This window comes from Vigna angularis, chromosome 11 (assembly GCF_016808095.1).
Source record: "Vigna angularis cultivar LongXiaoDou No.4 chromosome 11, ASM1680809v1, whole genome shotgun sequence".
NCBI lineage: Eukaryota > Viridiplantae > Streptophyta > Magnoliopsida > Fabales > Fabaceae > Vigna > Vigna angularis.
Genome location: NC_068980.1, coordinates 6,063,689 through 6,080,644, shown reverse-complemented (window position 1 = coordinate 6,080,644; position 16,956 = coordinate 6,063,689). Strand labels below are relative to the sequence as shown.

The 16,956-nt window shown below is 32.5% G+C and overlaps 1 protein-coding gene, 1 long non-coding RNA gene and 1 pseudogene across 2 annotated transcripts; all 3 read right to left on the bottom strand.

The window, feature by feature from the left end:
- Nucleotides 1–702: 702 nt before the first annotated feature.
- On the bottom strand, nt 703–3,191 carry LOC128194712 (uncharacterized). The gene is made up of 2 exons (XR_008246041.1): nt 2,958–3,191; nt 703–941 (listed from the first exon to the last, which is right to left on the bottom strand). It is a non-coding gene; the product is annotated as an uncharacterized LOC128194712 (long non-coding RNA).
- Nucleotides 3,192–4,768: 1,577 nt separating this feature from the next.
- Nucleotides 4,769–15,225, bottom strand: LOC108332409 (uncharacterized; annotated as a pseudogene).
- On the bottom strand, nt 15,181–16,605 carry LOC108332410 (probable 1-deoxy-D-xylulose-5-phosphate synthase 2, chloroplastic). Its single transcript, XM_017567665.2, has 3 exons — nt 16,453–16,605; nt 15,926–16,233; nt 15,181–15,297 (listed from the first exon to the last, which is right to left on the bottom strand). The coding sequence occupies exons 1-3, from the start codon at nt 16,457–16,459 to the stop codon at nt 15,226–15,228; spliced, it is 387 nt and encodes a 128-aa protein (XP_017423154.2). The 5' UTR covers nt 16,460–16,605; the 3' UTR covers nt 15,181–15,225.
- Between the last annotated feature and the right edge of the window lie 351 nt (nt 16,606–16,956).

Below are 16,956 nucleotides of genomic sequence, written 5' to 3'. Positions count from 1 at the left end.
TGAATTCTTCTAAGTATGGTTCTTTAAATGTCTTGACGTGTCTACATTCATTGGTTCCAGCCTAGAGCCTTAGTAATTGATATGGTCTTTTCGGTGTTCGGTTAGAACTCGCAAGAGTCAGTTCATCTAATTGGCTCACCTTTTAAGTAACGATCGTTCGTTCTAGTCGTTCATGTTTATATGATTGAACTCGGTTTCTTTCTCAAACTGATAGTAATCCTCTCGGTCTTAATCTATTATTGAACTAGAGACCTCTCGGTCTCGCTCCAAGTGTTAGTTCTAGTTCTGAGTTAGCATTTAACGTTTGGTATTTGGTGTCCTTAATAACCTTTGAACAAAGAAGAAATTTAGATGATTGATAATGAAAGATGAAATTGAGAATGATTATGAATGAAATACGAAGAGAATGTGATGTGGATGAAATGTTGTGGATTTGAACGAGCGTTGCAGGGAGGAACGACTCATGGATGATTATTGAATTGGTAAAGTATGACTGTGGGCATGCTAAGCTGGCGGTTCATCCTGATGTTCCATGAGTACTCGTCCTCACTTAGAGGAGGGTAGGTCATGTGTGGGAACGACAGAAGGTCCTAGTCCTTAGGGGTACTTTGGACATATAGGACTAACCTCGGGTGGCAGCTGTTGAGGGTGTAACACCCCAAATAATTTAAAGGGTATTACTGATAGTAAAGACTAAATTAATTTGATATCTAATATAAACAATCAAACTTTATTTCAATTCTTCCAAAGTACAATTCCAAACTTACAAACTTTAAATAATATAGTCTTCACCACTTAACATAAATTCGAAATTAAACTTATAAGTCTTACACAACATATTTTTCCAATACAAATTTATTATTTTTACAAAAATCCCTGAAAGTTTTCCCCGCATCCCTCTCATCATCTCTAAGCTTTTTCAACCGTATCTGCAACATTATCTGCTCACATATAACATGAGTTATATGATCATAGCACAAACAAATAAGGGTAAGTCAACCATATCATACAATCATTAAACCTACTTATAATATAAATGTTTCAATCATGTATTTCTGCAATTTATAAATATCATTATCCCGATGTCATTAATTCATTTTCTTCTTCTTCAAAATCATCTTTCTCATTTTCATAAACCTTACAAGTATACCATGCTTACTCACGAAGCCTTATGATCAGACCGCTCTCTGCCTGCTTCCTTAAGCCTTACCTGTATACTATGTCTTACTTTCTGAAGCCTTATGGTCAGACCTCTCTCTGCCTGCTTCTTTAAAACTTACGAATCATATGTTTATGTCAAAGCCTTATGGTCAGACCACTTTCTGCCTGCTTTCATAAAACTTGGTGTTACTTTGCTCATATCAAGCTCTCATGGTATAAACCGAACATACTACTCCCCATAGTAAACATCATTTCATAAGTAATGATTTCTTATATTCACTCTAACATTTCATAAAATCAACAAATCATACCCTCTTATCCACCTAACTCAATTATGTTCATTCTTTAATCATAAATTGACAATAACCCGTTTTGGTGTCAATACCCAAAATAAAGTAAAAATATTGCCAGATATCATACTTCATATTATAAACTCATTTTTTTTTCATAACGAGTATAACTCAACATATTTTCACCAATCAAAGGTCATAGATCAGCCAAAATACATCAACATGTCTTAGGAACTACATATTAAAGTTTGGGCTCAATGTAACGGTAAATGAAATACATATGAAGTTTTTACCATGATAACTTAAGAACAAAAATATAGTGTTCATCATACTTTTCAAAATTTCGAAATTTATTTCTCAACACATAGACATCTAATTACAAATCCGAACGATCAAATTATAGTAATATATCTTAGGAATCATATATCAAATTTTCAGGTTGATCTAACGGTCAAATAGAACAGAATCTATATTTTACCGAGAGGACTCAGTAACACAATAATAGGGGTAATTAATTTACTCAAACATGCAAAACTTATTTCTCCAAGTATAGACTCTTAATTAATGATCCGAACGGTCAAAGTGAAGAAATAGGTCTTAGGATTCATATATTAAAATTTTAGCTAAATCCAACGGTAAAAACAATTAAAAGGAATGTTTTACCACAGTAACTCAAAAGTAAAAAAAAAATATAATCAATAAAACTAAATTTACACAAGTGAATAGATAACTACCATTACCAAAATTTTAACATGTTCATAACTCATATTCATGATCATAACATGTATAAATATCATATGTAAGAAAGGATTAGCTCCCCTACCATCAAAATAATCTTAATATAAAAATTCAGGCGAAACAAGAAGTTGAATCTGGAGAGCCGGTTAGACAACTTTCCATCCTTCCAGAAAGATGTAATAAAAAAATAGATAAAACAATAAAATTTCTGGGGAAACAAGAAGTTGAATCTCGTAGAGCCAGTTAGACAACTTCTCATCCTTCCAAAAATACAATATAAATAAGAAATAAAAGGTCTGGGGAAACAAGAAGTTGAATCTGGCAGAGCCGGTTAGACAACTTCTCGTCCTTCTAAAATACAATATAAAGAGATAAGAAACAATAAAAGCTCTGGGAAACAAGAAGTTGAATATGGCAGAGCCGGTTAGACAACTCTCATCCTTCCAAAATTGCAAAAAAAATAACTAAATGTTCTAAGTAACAATACGTACAATTAGCATAACAGAATCAACATCACGTTTTACAACCATCAAACTTGGGTCTTATCACAGAAGCATGTTCTCATTCAAAATTCTAGATCATCCAAAAACAAAATACTCCATATTCAAGATTTAGGATTAAACAAAAGCAAAGTATTATATACTCAAGATTCAAACAAATAAGTTGAACGGATAAAGCGAGTTAAATCAGCGTTCAGAAAATTGAACCTAAAACAATAATCGGAAAAAGAGAGAATTAGAGATTGCGCGCTGAGAAAGAAGAGCTTACCGGTGGCCACAGTGAGAAACGCCGTTGACGGAAGAAAGGAGAGAAGAGTAGAATCGAGAGAGAGAATGAGAGCGAGAAATTTCTGTTGTGTTGTCTTGCGTTGTGTTTGAGGGGTTGGGGTTGGGGTTGGGTAAATAAAAAGTGAGTTTGGAGATGCCACGTCACATGCATGTGTTCATCTCTATTTATTTCCCTTTGCAACTTGCAAAAATGGATTAAGCACCACAACTATCCTTTCATTCCTTTTCTTCTTTTTTCCCTTTCTTTCTCTAGTTTTTAGGATAAGGTGCACCACAAAATGATTTAATGCGAATAATAATAATAATTTTATTTGATAGAAATGGAATATCATATAATAACAAATAAATTTTATTAAATCTGGATCAACATTTTTTTTATTTCTGTTTATCACAAAATTATATTTCTGTTTATCCAAAAATCATATACTACGAAGTCAAATATGTTAAGCTACGTAAATATTTTATCAATACATATCAGATAATAAAAAATTATGTTAGTTATAATTTAATTATTATTATATTTTGTGTAAACATCATTTTTACGAAGAATTATAGGATTTATATATATTATTCTAATTTTTAAAATAATATATCATAATTATTCTTTAATTTTTTTTACAAAATACAATTAGATCAATCATTACTAATATTCAAAAGGAGTTTACAAAACAAATTTGTAATATAACAAGGAGTATTTAAAGTTTTTTAGCAAGGATCCTTTTAAAATGCATGCATCTATTTATGAATATTCGTGTATATTATAGAGAACCTTTTTCATTTTAGACAATTATTGTATTTAGTAATTGTCATGGTTATTCTTAATTTAGATATCGTTGGACAATGTTAAGATACTCCTTACACTGCAATTTTGCCATGTTAAAAGAATACAAAATATCATTACACAATTGTTAAAATTGAATCAAAGGATTGAGAATTTTTTTTTTCTTCTGACGGTATACAATTATTTTTGTTAGTAACTCTATCATTAAAAATCATAAAATCATTAGTTTCGATAATCAAAATCCTGTAGTCGGGTTTTTCAAAAATGTATCTTTAATTTTTAATAATTTTCAACCAATAATAAAGAATGCATTACAAAAAGTGTATAAGATAATATCGTATTATTGGCATTGTCATTGTATACAAATAAAATTTAAAAGTGCTAACATTATTAATGAATTGGTTGAAGGCATGAAAATTATAGTTTTCGTATTAGAAAATGATTTGCACCACAATAGAAATGGTGCTATTATTGATAGTACATAGAACGTGGCCTAGTTTTGACCCCCATGAATAGCATGATCAGTAACCAAAATAGCATCATACAAGACCAAGCCGACAATCATGCCATTGAACTTTATAAATGAATCACTTACAAGATTACAACCTGGAAAAGTTTGCCATTCACGAATATAAATTTTCTACAGAGTTTTTTTTTTTGTGTAAGCATCGATCATAGTTTATTGTTTATGAAGTATGCAACGATTATTATTTTAATGTATGGATAGAAAACTAGTTTTTGTTATTCAATTTTAATTATGGATGCATTAATCCTTTTTAAGTTCAGATTTTGACAGAATTTTCAGTTCAGAAGGACAGTTGCAAACGCAAATCCCTGCAAGAGCAACATTGTGCTAACACAGGATCAAGTGGGTAAGAGAGAGTTGATTAATTTTTGAAACTTCACAGTATTTATTTCCATAAGTAAACTGTGCATCTTTTTCCAACATATTTATTAGAACTGGTATTTGCAATTGCAGAGAAACATCAAATCGCAACGGAAGCACTAAGGAAGGACATAAAAACACATAAAGGAATGTGATATTTAAGTAGTGGAGAATTACCTGCGGACAAAGCAACCAAAGCAACGATCGTACAATTGGACATCAACGCTACTTGCAGATGACATAAAACATGGGATAGGAGGAGATTTAATGAATAGGGTAACGATAAAAATTATTACAGTGAAAAAAATAAAATAGCATATACAAAAGGGATAACTAAACAAAGAAAATGGGAAGGAATGGCGTCAAACTTCGAAGGGAAAATCCCATCTAGTAGACATTGCAATCTCAGGTCTTGCCTCCCTGGAAAGATGATGACAGTATCCTGAAGAGTCCGTCTGGGTTATCAGCATGCACCTGTTCAGAGAAAAAGTAAATCAATCCTCTTTTAAATGGAATCACAAACAGTCCAAATGGCGTATAATTCATCCTCATTACATCATTAATATGTAACTACATAACAAAATTTCAAATCTTAGTAAAACAACAGAGTGAGAACAGTGGAAGAATCTAACCACCACTTAAATCACTAAACATGTGGATGTAATCCCTTTCTCCTATCGCTAACAATACATGATGCTCTAAACGAATTCCTCAGTTTTTGACTAGCAAGAAAACACTTAATATCAACTTCGGGAAATTTTTCCAAGAATATACCTTGTCCTTTTCAGGAGAGAAAATACTATTTGCATCAAAATAAATTTATGCGTATGGTAAACGCTTCAGCCCTTAGCTTTTGACACGGATGCGTGGGGGAAACAATATATGCAGAGATATGGGGATCTATGCTAGTCTACTTAATCACTTATTTTTCTAAAACAACTCTTATTAGCTTCCAAATACATTAAATCATTGACCAAACAAAAAAAGGGGATAACGTTTAACATTTTGCAGCGTTATCAATGGCAGATGGCATGTGGCAGAAAAGCAAAATTCTGTCGCACACGGTTGCAGTATGGTACCGTCATAGCAGACCCCTCTTCACGAATTGTCTAAAGGTAGTTGGCAAAAATATCCAGCATGCTATTCTACCATGGTGCTACCATTTAACAACGTTGATCTTTAGATGAAAGACAGCTGATAGCGTGCAATGTTCCCAAGCCTTAGGGGTAAAACCTGAAAATGTCTGTCTTGCCACTACATTACTAAAAAGGGTCAACCCCTCACTTTTGAGAATTCATTTTATCCGTTTTTACCAGTATCGTGAAGTTTCCATGTTATCTCCTAGTATTAATATCTATTTAATAGTAAATAAAATCACCAGCCCTAACTATTCCCTATAATCCAGGATGCTATATTGAAAGTATTTTGGACGATAGCATAGATCTCGAAAGGTTAAAGACAGGTACGGGAGGAGATCGTTCTATAAAAAAATAACTGAATGACATAACATACCCAGTGGCCAGCATCTTCAAGGACGTGCATTTCAACTCCACCTCCTTCTTCAGCTGCAAGCTCTTCGCCGAAGATCTTCAAGAGCCCATCTATGCAAGCTTCTTTCTGCTTTCAAAAAGTTCATATGCACTCCACGAGGTACATCTTCAACAATTTTCCTATGAACAGAAGCACAAAGCATTATTGGTTCCACAATCTTCCGTGTGGAAAGATTAAGTTCATAATTAAATGTGATTTCCTTCAGCAAACAGCCTAATATAAAATTAACAATCATACTTATATAGGACCTGGCACTGCCATTCTAATTCATACTGAAAGCAGGAAGGACCCGTCTCAACCAAAGAAGTAGGGCAGATAAATCAATATATCACAGCTAACATTGTCACCATGGATAACAGTATGTACCACAAATTTGTTTCTTCATAGGATTGATACATTTCTGCAATCCCCCTTAGGTCAAACACCCATGCAAAGCCAGACGATTGTGAACCACAAGAGCTGGAAGGTCGCAGGTTAGTCACAACCCACTAGACATGGTAACAGAAGAAAAAAAAATTAATACAGACAAAAATTGCCAAAAAAATCTATTGTTTTTATCTTTATTTATTTTAAAGTGAGTTATGTTAATTTTGTAGCATCCAACTTATTCATCAGGATAACAAAGCTCTTGAAATTTTGTTTAATCAATCGTCTGGTGAAACAATTATAAATGTGACAAATCAGATAGGCAAGCAAACTGTACTTTCCAAAAGAAGTAAAAACCAAGTGTTCATCTATGAATAGTTGATACAGATATGTTCATAATTGACTGACTAGTTTTACATTTGGACTGATTTTCTAACTCAATTTACACGTACAGGCCATGTGCAGACTGTTAAATTTTGTTGCAGTATTATAAACATCTCCCATCACTTGATGCCAATTTTATAAACTTTTTACTTTAGAATTTATAGTGCCTTCAAGGCACCAAAATTTACCATTAATCATGCATTCTATAATTATTATGACACCATTCTAGCATAAAATGACAGTGAAAGCCTGAAGGGTCAAAAGGTGCAAACAGGGTAGTGGCAAAATACTTTACTGGGCATGTGCTTCACCAACAATGGCCATATTTATATATCATCAGTGATTCATAAAAAGTATACAGTATCCAACTAAACACGAAATTTCTGACACCTACTCTCAATAAACATGATATTTCTAACACTATATCAAAGTATACCATAGTTGTACCTGTGCCACATCATTGGAAAATCCTTGTTGGATAAGAGCTCGTACAACTTCATGCTTTGTAGATATCTTCCTTGAGGAAATGAACATAGAAAAATAAAAGGTTAGGTCACAATATAGCACCAAAAGTAAAAGCATTTTGTAAATTTATTCATAAAAAAGAAGCTAAAGTGTAAAGGAAGATATTTATTATGCTACTGAGCTGCCAATCCAAAGTGCACAAAATGTAAATAATAAAAGTAAATTTACATAGAAATTACAATGGCGGTCAGCTTTGTTCCCATAATTCCCTATATTTTTTCTTTCCCCCCTCTTTATACTCCTCTACATTTGTAGTTGAATGGCCAATCGCATCGCACATCAGAGAGAGCTTAAATTTTGAATCGGGACAATTTTGATAGTGATGTGTCAAAGCACTTGTACCATTTTCACAATTTTGTACACACAATTGGTTGCTTTGACGATCACGTACTTGACAACAATGTCATACTTGCGATTTTCATGCATCATTATCGAAACATGAATTTTGATCAAACTCAACAACCAAATCTTAAAATTGAGGAATTAAAACAAAAGTGACACATTGAATCAAATTAACATCTACTATATTTGTTTCTCTCTGAAAGAAATATTAATTGAAAGGGATAAAAAAAGAATAAGGATCTACCTCCTTGGGCAGTGTGCTTAGAAAGGATATAAGTTCTGCTGGATGATCTTCTCCGTCTCCACCAGCTCGAACTTTTCCAGGCGTTGCATCCAGAACCCAAGCCTTCAAATAGCACAGTTAACAAGTATGAAACAGTTCAGAAGCACTCAAACATATATACAGACATACAAAACAGAAACTACAGTTAAATCCTTGTCAACTCTTACTTTTTTAACCGGCTGATTTTTTAGTAGTCTTAATTCATTATGTTGTTCATCTTTTTAAAGTCTCACTTTTTTAATATGTATTCAATTTTCAGGAGTTTCCGAGGGGTCCAATCTGAAAATAGATCTCACATATGAACCAATATTATTTTGAGAACCTCCTTAATGACTATATTTGAGATACACAGTTAAGTAATGATGAGTAACTTCTGGTCCCTTTATCTGGCATCTTCAGTCCCTGATGAGTACCTCTGATCAGAAGAATCCCCTTCCCTCAACACAAAGACTCGTCATCTCTGCCATTTGCATGCAACCCCTCATGCATGCATCTCTCCTCTGCTCATTTTGTCACACACAGAAGGACATGTAATGTAAGCGTGATGCTTTTTCCAACCACCATACTCCTCCAGCATCTTTTCGGCTGATCCTTAATCAGATATGTTTTTCCAAACTCTCAACTACACCAGTGACATAACTCCAGCTTCAATCACACTAACCGAATTCCAGTGAAGTATTTCCATTGTTTCCATTCTCACAAACTACAGTAACTAGTAGCCACTTACTCCATCAGTGGTGTTCTCTTTATTTGGATAGAATTTTTCAGTCCACTCACTTGAGCCAATAGGCATAGATTTCAACAGAGTTCAATTGTCTATTCACCACAGGAAATTTGGCTGCATTTAGCTGTGTTTGCCACCATAAGGCTGGATTCATTGGTCACAAGCTAGGAGCATAATAGCTCCATCGTGAGGGTGGCTGTCATAATTAAATGGTTAACAGCACACTTTAGTTATTACTATTTCTACAATTGATGTTTAATTCCTCTGGTAATTGAACCTCTATAGAGTATAATTACCAACTTGTGAGGGTTGTGCACACTTTAAACATCAAATGACCATCTAAATCCAATACTCATAGTAAGCATTTTAACCTACCAGACAATTTTTCTGTGCATCTTCATGAATAGTATAATACATAGATTCAAGCTAACTTATCACCATAGCAAAAAATATATTTCATGGAGAATAAATTCATATCATCCTAGGAGTTTCTCCATCTGAGCCTCATGCATATATTCTAGTGTCAGCACAATTAAGGGAAACTGCTATACATCCTCCATTATCCATATTTTCATCCTTAAAGCATTGTTAAATGTTATAGTGGAAATGGGATTTAAAAACCAACATGCTGCATATTGTTAACACATAAAAATAGTTGATAGCTGATACTTCATCCAGCAAAAGCAAACACGAATGGAGTTTGGACTTACTCTAACTGGCCGAGCAAGAGGCTTTGCAGCTTGGTCCACCATGCTCAAAACAACTGAAAAATGGACAAATGTATACTGAAAAAAAGGCACTTAAAAATTAACTTAATCAAAGAATCAGTGACTAACCTTTCCCCCCAAAACTATGACCAACTAGCACACGAGGTGTTATTCTTAGATCTCGAACCTATCCACAAGAACAAAGAGGAAGTAATTACAAGAAAGGAAAAATAACTTACATGTATACAGAACCGCAAGAATTTAATCAACAAGCAAGTTTGACCTAAATTTTTAACATTCCAAGGTTTTCTATCTATAGCAAAAATATTCCCTTAACTCAAAAAATGTTTCGATTTGAAAAAAAAACAAGGAATTTTAATTCCCACAAATTGATATCATTTAGCATTTTAAAAATTTAAAAAGGACGGCATACTGCAATTAAAATTAAGGGGTGCGGTAAAGCCAATAAATATTTGAGGAATTCACCCAAACAAGAGAGAGACTGTAAATCATGAAAGACAAAGAAGACAAAGGAAGGGTCAGGGTGAGTTGCAAGTACCCAAGGAAATGCAAATGGTTGAAAACTAGATTTTCCATACAGTAGAACCAAAGTTTAAATCTCATTAGGAATGGGTGGAGTGAATTTAATAGACCCTCTCCCATATTCCTTAGGAAACCTACCACATATATGTGACAATGATTAAAGAAACATAATAAAGAAAACGCACTAGTTTTAGAACGTCACTAGCAGCAGATGCTACAGTATGGGGACCTCTCTTCTTCATTGATGCTGAATCACCGTGACATCGTAGGTCTACTAAAAGGATCTGTCAATGCAAACAAAAAGAAATAAAACAGGATTCAGACTTTTGTAAATCCAAATTATTGGACCCCTACTCTCAAAATTTAAGATACCCAAAAAACAAAATATTATCTAATCAGAGTCAAATAATTTGATCCAAACTCATCACCCAACAATAAACCAGAAAGTGTTGCATCGTCCATTTTAAACAGAATCTTTTTAACAAAGTTTTAAATTCGTGACTATAAATGGTTTGTTGGCAGTGCAGGTATTTCCATGCTATCAGAGGATTAAAATTAATTTCATATGAATAATACCTGCTATAACAATAAATATTAACATGTCAAATAGTACCTTAGACAACTCAGCATAACAATTTAAAGTAAAATACCTGCCATGTAGGAAACTCTAGAGCCAATCTCCAAGCAAAACTTCCTGCAATATCACTCTTTCAGCAGCAAACTATGAAACTAACTAACAGTTTCTTCTTTCTCAATATATTTGACTGCAAACCAGAAATACTTCTTTGCAAATATAACATCAAACTTAAATATCAGAAACCACATGAAAACTACAACAAAAACAAAATATCCACAAAAAAAAAAAAAAGATTTAGCTCCATATAATAATAAAGCTAAGGGTAAGTGACTCGTTTATTGTTCTATTAACACACTACAAATATTTCTCCTTAACAAAACCACATAAGGATGCCAGCATTTAACTACCCAATGTATAAATACATGTCAATTGACTTAGACTTCCAATCTTTTAACCAACAAGGCTTCTTGTGAAATTAAAGAAGGATGAATAAGTTAAATTTAGTTTATTTATATGTCAAGAAAACTTGAAAAGACTCAGAGAGCAAATAATCAACCAAGGACCAACTTTCTAATAGGATGAATGTGCACCAACAAAGAAATCCTATAAATCACGCTTATAGTCATAACCCACAAGAAATTCCAGAAAAAGCTTGAACTTCTTATGTTTTAGGGAACTTAATCTTTCTCATTTTAGTCTCTATAATTTCAATCAACTCAACATTAGATTTTCATGCAATACTACAATATCTTTCTGATGAATGGCTGCACTAGTAACGAAAAGAGACATATGTGCACCTATCAGCTATAATCAACAGCAAGAGAAACAGTACTGAAACTAAAAGAATATGAATCATACCTATAGAATTGGAAATATAAGAAACAAAATGGGTTTTTTTAGAAAGTACAAATAGATGAACTTAAAAGTGTATCTAAGCCCATTACTCAAAAAGTTACATGAAACAAAATGATAGGGATTATATCCCTTTTCATTGAAATTGTCCAAGTCAAACTTATATACTTGCACATACTAATTCATAATGCATTTCACCTGAACAAAAAGGAGCTTTGGAACGATCAGTCATAAATAACCAGATCTCCAGCCTAGCTACTCTAAAGGAGCATGTAGAACAGAAAAGTGATTTGATCAATGAAGAACACATTGTTGCCAAATCATAACCATGCACAACACATAGAAACAATTCAGGCCATGCATAAAATTTATATCACCAAAGGCTTGCAAAAATAAAATAAAATGTACACAGAACAACCCACCCCAGTTTTTCCTGCATCCTAGGATCCCATGCAGAAAAACAGCTGTTGGTGGATCAGGTAAAGATCTGTCCATAACAGAACTCCATCTCACCTATATAGGAAATTATGCCAGCATATTAGTCTCTTATAGCTTTACACAACATCATATTAATGAGATTCGTTAACTTATGAAAATACACGAGGATTGCAGCAATCCAATGTTATATTACTAACTTTTGTCTAAATATCCTCATATAGTTTCAAAACAATTTTGTGAAGAAGCCATTAATGGATTTGTACGGTCAACAACTTTTTTGTTCCATATCAGTGCTTAATATCATTAAGAGTGTGTTTGGTTTAGCAACTTAATTAAGCATTTATTCATGTCATGAGCTCTTATATTAGGGCTTAAACCATAAATTTAGCCATGGAATTTATTGGAATAAGTTAAAATGAGCTTATTCTGATTGATACATAAAGAAGTTTATAGGAGTCAAACTAGATGCCCAAAAGCCATTACATCTTCCAGACATCCCTAAAGCCAACCCCACCTTGTGGGAAAAGGCTTAGTAGTGATTGTTGTTATTAGATTTAAAAATGAACACAGCTACTCTTTCAACCACATAAATATTCTAATGGATTGAATGGAACACCCTAAATCTAGAAAGTAAAAAGATTAATTCTCTGAAAACTGAAAACTAAATCCCATTAGATGAAATGGCGAGGCAATAAATAAATAATACTTACAAGTTCCCCCTGAATCAAATCATATGCCTGCAGACAAGGACGCACAAAAATCTCAGTTACAATAAACAAGGATAAATTAGATACTACGTTTTTGAAGAGGAAAGCATTAGTTGTATTTTGCCATCAGAATTGAGAACTTGGACTCTATTTTTTATTATCTGTTCACTAAACACACTAAACAAACCTCATAGTTGACGGACTTTGCAACTAAGAAAATACAACAAACGTCTCTTCTCTTTTTACAGTGCCAATGTAAACACATGAAGCAAATGAATTAACCCCAAAACGCATGGAATGAGGATTCAGATTACCAAGATGCTAGAGGAGGTGGCCACCTCCCCTTTTTTCCCAACAGTGTTGCCCACTAATGCCATTGATATGGTCTGGCCATTAACTCCCCGCCTAGAGTGGCCAAGAGCTAACCGAGAAACGTTGAATTTGTCATTCTACACAAAAAAAGAACCCATACATAACGTGAGAGGTACGATGTCTCAAAGACTCAACGCAATGAACGTATCACGGAATAGACACTTAACAATTGCGCAACTAAATACAAAGCGCAAACGGCAACGTTAGCATCAACTTATTTTTAGGGCTGGAGATAAGTATCTAAACTACACTGAAGTATAATAAATTATAGTTAACTATATTTCTAATAAACTAAAAATAATTGAACTACATATATTATATATAAACTGTATTGTTAATAGTTCAGTTATAAAAAACTGCAGTTATACCAATTAACTAATAACCAAATCCTTTCAAGATCATCAAGTCAGTTTTATAAAATTCCTTACTCTTCCGTCACTTTTACGGAAAATATTTTATTTTGAGTTTTAAACATTGTTATTTTGTTTTTGTCTTTAAAATAAGTTATATATTCTTAGACTTTATACCAATCATATAAAATATTATTTCTATTTTATATGTTATCTATTAAAAAAATTCATATTTAAAAAAAATCATTTATCAGAAATTAATGTAATTTTAAGAATGGATTATTGGAAGTTTGTTTTATTTAAAACGTTTACTCTTAAACCTCCGAAAAATACTTCAGATTTATTTCAAACTTATTGTATAAATAAAATTAAATAACTTTATAATATTTTCTATAAACAAATAATTAAAATTAACATATAATTCTAATAAATTTTATTTGTTTTTGGTTTTCCTTTTATTCTTTTCCCTAACTTTCTTTCTTCAAAACTTACGTCTAACTCTCAGAAAAAAAATATATTTAGTTTAATAATAAATTATTCTTACAAAATATAAAATACATTTAACCTTTTAAATTATATTTGTCTCAGAATCTTTCATTTTGTTTTATATCATAAACTATAAAGACAAATTAAATATATAATTTAGTTTAATCATAAAACTAATTTTTAAATAATTTGAATATATATATATATATATATAACGCTTTTATTTTTAACAATGATACTATATAATACAAAATATTCAAAATATTTATGGTCAAGAATAATTTCATGTCAATTTTTATTTTTTAATAAAATAAAAATAATAATTATGAGATTAAATAATAAATATAATGAATAATGATTAAATAATCATTGAACAATTTATGTTGTCATGTTAAAAAATTAAATAACAATGAACTACATATGTTTTGTTAATTTTTGTTTAGATACAAAATAAGGAATATATACAATTTATTAAAAGGTAATGTTTATTTAAAATAATAATATAAAAACTTTAAAATAAAGTATAAAACAAAGTTTACAGTTATCTTACCTTAGTTGAAAAAAATACATTGATTAATTAAATTATACATCAAAACATAATTAAATTATCTTAATTTAACTTTTATTTTAATTATATTAATTTATACTTTTTATTTTAATGTTAAAATAAAAATAACTAAGGATCATATTTAAAAACATTAAAAATGTTAAATATTTAAAAATATTAATTTTTATACTGAATCAATATTTTTTAGCCAGAATTTATTTATTTTAAGTTGAGTTAGATTAGTTGAGAATGAAATGTACATATCTCCAAAAAAACGACATTAGATTGATTTTGCGTGAACATGAATTTAAATAAATAAAAAATAAATATTTAAAAATAAATAAAAAAATAAGTATTTAAAAGTGAGATAAGATTAATACTACACGTAACTAGGTTGAGTTTTTCATAGAGTTATTCATCTAACTTACAGTTTTAGAACAAAATGAAAGTAGAAGTGATAGGAACTCACTAAACATAGTTCAGTTTTTAGTTAACTGCACTAGAAATATAATAAGTTCAGTTTTTCTAAACTGAACTAGACAATAGTATAATTAGTTTTTAGTTAAAATAGATTAGTTTTTTTAGTATAAAATAGTACAGTTAACTATAGTTTAGTATAGTTAAGTTATTTTTGCCCAGCCCTACTTATTTTCTTGGCTAATTAATACAAATTCCGATCAAATTCAGCAGTAAAATTTGCGATCATGACATATGACGTATGCTAAATTTGCAACACATTGAAATTATCGAAGAAACTATAAAGCCAAGAAATGCACCTCGGAGAGACGAAGAAGTGGAGATGTGACCTTGCAATTCCTCCATGCAGCTCAGGTGAATTTGGTCTTCCGGTCCGACGAGTTAATCTCCGCCACCGCCGCGGCGGTGCAGTAGGGCGAAGACTGAGAGAAAAGCGGCATCTAAAGAGAATGCAAATGCAGATCGGAAAAAAGTGGAAGAGGAAAGAATGGGGGCGGAGGAAAGCAGCAAACAATGCTGTGGCGCCGTTGGCGGAGAAAGAAAGAGAGAGGTTTCTATGTCACGGTCGGTTACCAAAGAAGTAAGAAATAAATGCGCGAGTTCTTTATTTAAAGAAGTATTACAAAAAAAGGTTTAATACCTCTTTTGGTTCCGGGAAAATGTTAAATTCGGTCCTACCTTTTTTTTAGAAGTTCAATGTGGTCCCAACTTTTGTAAAAAGTGTGCAATCAAGTCCTTTTTGGAAACGACGTTGAGTTTTTAACGGAGCAGCTGACAGGGTGGACTGAAGTTAGCTGTGACTGTGTGTGGGTAATACGTGGCTGTGAGAGAGTGATACGTGGCTGTGAGAGGGTAAATGTGATAATATTACTGAGGTTAAGAAATCAGAAGTTAGGGTTTGAGAAATTGGTAATTTGGGATTTATCATCGTGGAGAAAGTGTGTTGAAATCTGAAGCGCGAATTGGATACCGCTGAACCTCAAATTGGATCAAGAAGAAATCAATAATAAGATAGTTTGGACTATTTCTCATTGAACCATATTGGCTCACCTGATCATATCCTCGTTGTAGGAATGATGAGTAAATGGCACAAAAGGGCTTGAGGCCTTCAGCAGCTAACCCAGCAGCAAATGTAACAGCATGTTGCTCAGCTATCCCCACATCGAAACAGCGATCGGGAAATCTTTTGTGGAAATAATTTAGGCATGTACCACCACCCATTGCTGCGTGAATGGCCACTATCTTGTTGTCTATTTCAGCCTCCTTTATCAAAGACTCAGCAAAGTACTGTGTGTATGAAAGCGTTGAGGATTTTGCCTTAAACTGCTTCCCTGTTTTTGGATCAAACTTCACAACCCCTGAAAATATGATAATGTATAAGTGTCTGTTTGGATTCAAATAAGTTTTAAATAGCGCAAAACATTAACTACCTATGTAATCAGGTTGAGAAATTAATTGTGAGTACACAATTGATTGAGTTATATTAACAGTGGGTAACTTTTTGCAATATATCTAAGAATTGATTTTACTATTTCGAGTTTCTCATAATGATTTATGAAGAAATATCCCTTTCTCACCGTGCATTTTATCAGCTGCTTTTTCTGCTGGGGGTATCCCTTCCCTTTCTCTGTGACAATATGAATCAAAACTGGACCTGGAGCAGGCACTGATTTGACTTTTTCAAAGATGGTGACCACATCTTCAATGTTATGACCAATTTGAGCTTCAGATTTGCGGTATCCAATTCGCGCTTCAGATTTCAACACACTTCCTCCACGATGATAAATCCCAAATTACCAATTTCTCTGCAATTCCTCAAACCCTAACTTCTGATTTTTTAACCTCAATAATATTATCACATTTACCCTCTCACAGCCACGTATCACTCTCTCACAGCCACGTATTATCCACACACAGCCACGTAGCTAACTTCAGTCCACCCTGTCAGCTGCTCCGTTAAAAACTCAACGCCGTTTCCAAAAAGGACTTGATTGCACACTTTTTACAAAAGTTGAGACCACATTGAACTTCTAAAAAAAAGTAGGACCGAATTGAACATTTGCCCCTTTCGAGTGAACAAA